Source organism: Maniola jurtina, chromosome 9 (assembly GCF_905333055.1).
Source record: "Maniola jurtina chromosome 9, ilManJurt1.1, whole genome shotgun sequence".
NCBI classification, from domain to species: domain Eukaryota; kingdom Metazoa; phylum Arthropoda; class Insecta; order Lepidoptera; family Nymphalidae; genus Maniola; species Maniola jurtina.
The window spans coordinates 3,552,884-3,557,175 of NC_060037.1; the positions used below are offsets into that span (position 1 = coordinate 3,552,884).

At 46.5% G+C, this 4,292-nt stretch overlaps 1 protein-coding gene across 1 annotated transcript; it reads left to right on the top strand.

Annotated features, from left to right (window-relative positions):
• Positions 1 to 355: 355 nt before the first annotated feature.
• On the top strand, positions 356 to 3,350 carry LOC123868458. The gene is made up of 3 exons (XM_045910999.1): positions 356 to 2,364; positions 2,794 to 2,891; positions 3,334 to 3,350. The coding sequence occupies exons 1-3, from the start codon at positions 356 to 358 to the stop codon at positions 3,348 to 3,350; spliced, it is 2,124 nt and encodes a 707-aa protein (XP_045766955.1).
• Positions 3,351 to 4,292: the final 942 nt, after the last annotated feature.

Consider the following 4,292-nt stretch of genomic DNA (forward strand, 5'->3'; position numbering starts at 1 on the left):
GGAAAAATGTATATCCCGGTTGGGATTGAGGGTTCAAAAGTTAGGTTCTGTCGATGTACGGGGGGTAGGGGGAAACCTGTTATCCGGGTATAAGGGCTGTGTTACAGTCAGGATTACCCCACGTCACGTGGATAACCCAGTGTTGGTGACAACCGCTTTGGTATTGAATAAGGTAGCGGATGATCTGCCTAGTTGGTCACTACCCAGTCAGTTGGTGGATTGCTATCCGGGGCTGCATTTGGCGGATGATCAATTTTATAAAAGCGCCAAAATTGACATGCTCATTGGGGCGGATCTCCTGGGGGACATTTTTCTGGGTGGAGAGATTATCCGACCTGAGGGGTTGCCATGGGCCATGAATACCATATTTGGTTATATTTTACAGGGGGCATGTCAAGTTACTAGGGAATCTAAATCCTCGGTACAAGTTTATTTTGCTAACACGGATGCTATATTGGAGAAATTTTGGGAGGTGGAGGAGGTGCCTGTCAAGATGAAGGATCCAAAGGAAGAGCCATGTGAAGTTCACTTTGAACAGACCCACCAGCGGGATGCAACAGGACGATACGCACTGCGGCTACCGTTTCTAGCGGATCATCCTGAGTTGGGGGACTCTCAAAACCAAGCACGTAGACGGTTTCACGCTTTGGAGAAGCGGCTCCAGGCGAATCCGGGGTTAAGCAGCAAATACGTGGACTTCATGCGGGAGTACCAGCAGTTGGGGCACATGGTTCCTTTCAGTGGAGATCTTGAAGCATCTCATTATGTAATTCCTCATCATGGGATATTTAAAGCGGGATCGGAGAAAATTCGAGTGGTGTTTGACGCCAGCTGTCCTACATCAACGGGGGTTTCTCTGAACGATTGCCTTCATGCTGGTCCTAAATTACAGCATGACGTTATGCAGGTTATCTGTCGGTTTCGGCTCCACAAAATTGCGTTTTCTACGGACATCCGGATGATGTACCGTATGATTGAGATTCAACGGGAAGATCAAAGGTATCAGTTAATATTTTGGCGGGAATCACCGAAGCTACCTTTGCAATTGTTTGCCTTAACAACGGTTACTTATGGTATGAAATGTAGTCCGTATCTAGCTATAAGGACTCTACGACAGCTCGCGGAGGATGAGTCACGTGCGCCTAAAGGCGAGTCTGACCAAGGCGAGATGGATGCTTCCGGATTAGCAGAGGCAGCTCGGGTGCTTCAAACATCCGTGTATATGGATGATATTTTAAGTGGAGCTCCTACTTTAGCCGAAGCTCAACGGTTAAAAAAGGACATAATTCACCTGCTGTCCTTGGGCGGATTTGAACTGCGCAAATGGATGTCAAACGACGAACACCTCTTGGAGGATATTCCCTCAGATCATCGAGAGAAACCCCACTTATTTGACACGGACGGTCCTGGTTATGTGAAAATCCTAGGAATTCAATGGAATCCGGTTGCGGATACCTTTACTTACCACACGAATCTGGATCCAGACGCGGTTTGGACAAAAAGAGCCATTTTGTCCGTCCTCGCTCGTATGTTTGACCCCATGGGTTGGATAACCCCGGTGATTTTACAAGGGAAACTGTTGTTACAGCAGATTTGGCTGCTGAAATTAACCTGGGATGAATGTCCACCGCCAGAAATTATCAAGGAATGGACTCACATATTTATTAACCTCCCCGCCATAGAAAACCTTAGGATAAATCGGTTTGTATTAGCTGACGAGGTCGTTCATTGCTCGTTACATGGGTTCTCGGACGCCTCGGAAAAGGCTTTTGGCGCCGCAGTTTATATTCGTACTGTGACTACGAGTGGTCAGGTTCGAATCTTTTTAATGATGGCTAAATCTAAGGTCGCTCCGATAAAGAGCAAACTAACCATACCTAAATTGGAACTATCGGCTGCAGCGTTAGCAGTCAAATTGCTAACATACGTCTTAGATTCTATTAACGATAAAGTTGTCATGCATGACATTTTTGGTTGGTCGGATAGCACGATAGCTCTTTCGTGGATGAAATATCCACCTCATCGGCTTCAAACGTTTGAAGGAAACCGAGTGACCCAAATCAACAACAGTGGTTTGGATATTAAATGGAGATACGTGCCCTCGGAGGGGAACCCGGCAGATGTTGCCAGCCGAGGCTGTAAGGGGCACGAACTTCGGTCTCATGACCTGTGGTGGGGTCCACCGTGGCTGTTGTCGGACGAAGGTGATTGGCCGGTTAATCTGGTGGATCCGGTTGACACATTGCCCGGTTTGCGGAGGGGCGGTAACGTCACTGTGTCGGCGGTTGCCGTATCGGATACATCTCTCATGGCCAAGTACAGCTCTTTGTCCACGTTAATAGCGGTGACCGCGTATTGCATTCGGTTTGCGTCGAACTGTAAAAACCCGACTAGCCGAATCACGGGTCCCTTAACAGTGATAGAACGTAAACAAGCTTTAGAACGGCTTGTTCGGTTAGTCCAGGCAGACGCCTTTTCCAAGGATATTGAAGCAATTTCTAACAAACGAATGTGTTCCACGGGCTTAAGAAGATTGAACCCTTTTATTGATGAGTCAGGACTACTTCGGGTGGGGGGTCGACTTGAACGATCTAGTTTACCTTTCGAGGCTAAACATCCGGTGATTTTGCCCAAGTCTCATGTCCTAACATCCTTGATAATTGTGCATCATCATGAGCGATGTTGCCATGTGGGAGCAACTGCCCTTCAGGCAATCCTACAAAAACAATTTTGGGTCATTTCCGCTCGGCAGGCTATTCGAAGCCAGTTGTTTAAGTGTGTAAAGTGTTTTAGGACTAAAGCCAAGCCAGACGAGCCTTTTATGTCGGACTTACCAGCTGACCGGATAAATGCCACTGGATTGTTTCATACGGTGCAAACGGATTTTGCGGGTCCGTTCGCAATCAAATCTTCTCGTTTACGAAAAGCCAGGGTCTTAAAAGAGTATTTGTGCGTATTTGTCTGCTCTGCTACAAAGGCCGTACATTTGGAAGTGGTTGGAGATTTATCGACGGAAGGATTTTTAGCGGCTTTCTCCCGGTTTTCGGCGAGGCGCGGTTTACCTTTTCGGATAAGATCAGACGGTGGGGGAAATTACGTTGGAAGCAGCCGTCATTTGGATGAGGTACAGCGGTTCTTGCGGGCTCAGGAAGTGCAAGATAATTTGACCCATCAAGCTGGCCAATTGGGGGTCATTTGGCAGTTCAATCCTCCCGCGTCTTCGCATTTTGGCGGGCTTTTCGAAAGCGCTGTTAAGTCGGCTAAGACCTTGCTAAAAAGGGTTGTGGGAGATCAAACCTTAACGCATGAGGAATTTGTAACTTTGGTGGTCAGAATTGAGGCTGTGCTGAACTCCAGGCCTTTATGCCCTTTATCTCAAGATCCGGATCAGTTAGAAGCTTTGACTCCGGCTCATTTTATTATCGGCAGGTCGCTTTTGGCAGTTCCCGAGTATGATTGGCATCATATTCCGGACTCTCGGTTAAACCGCTATCAGTTGGTTACGGCAATGTCCCAGCGGTTTTGGCTTAAGTGGAGTGAGCAGTATCTCCACACCCTTCAAATGCGAAACAAGTGGACTGCCACTACTGACCCTCCTACCGTTGGAGAGTTAGTCTTAATTAAGGACGAGAATTTGCCGCCACTTAAATGGAGGCTTGCTAGAATTAACGAGCTGCTACCTGGGAGAGATGGGGTAGTTAGGGTGGTAAAATTATTAACGTCCACTGGTTCTTTGGTCCGACCTGTTGTCAAACTGTGTCGGCTTCCTTTAAATTAGTTCAATGTTTAAGGGATAAAGGCTTTTAGCCTTTCTCGGGGGGAGAATGTTTAGTTTTTGTTACCAAGTTATCAGGTTCTTTTATTTTTATTGTTAATATATCACTTATCTTTTATATATAATCCATTTCCTGCCCCCCATTCAAACTTTCCCGCCAAATAGACGCGCGTGAAATGAAACGCAACAGGACGATAAGCAAGATGGCGATTTCTGCTAGAACGCGTACGTGCGCTGCTCGAAAAAGTTAAAGTTTTGGACTAACATGTGACCGAAATACCCGAATCAAACAATCAAGCTGGCCAGCATGGGTTTTGTGAGTGTAGTGAGTTGTGACTGCAAATACTGAAGAAAAAATCTGAAACCCTAGTGCATCCATGCAAGATCAGCGCTGGAGGTCAAGTAGGTGTTCCTTGTTTTATCATTTGAATATCCCTATTGCCTTCCCGTCCCAATACTTAACAATATTAACATTAAGTACTTGCACTTCAAGTGCACCAAGCAAAGACAAGTGTGA

Coding starts and splice junctions, on each gene's coding strand:
- LOC123868458 (XM_045910999.1), top strand. CDS start 356: ATGAATACCATATTTGGTTATATTTTACAGGGGGCATGTCAAGTTACT. Junction 2,365..2,793: donor GTGACCGCGTATTGCATTCG/GTTTGCGTCGAA, acceptor AAAGTGTTTTAG/GACTAAAGCCAAGCCAGACG.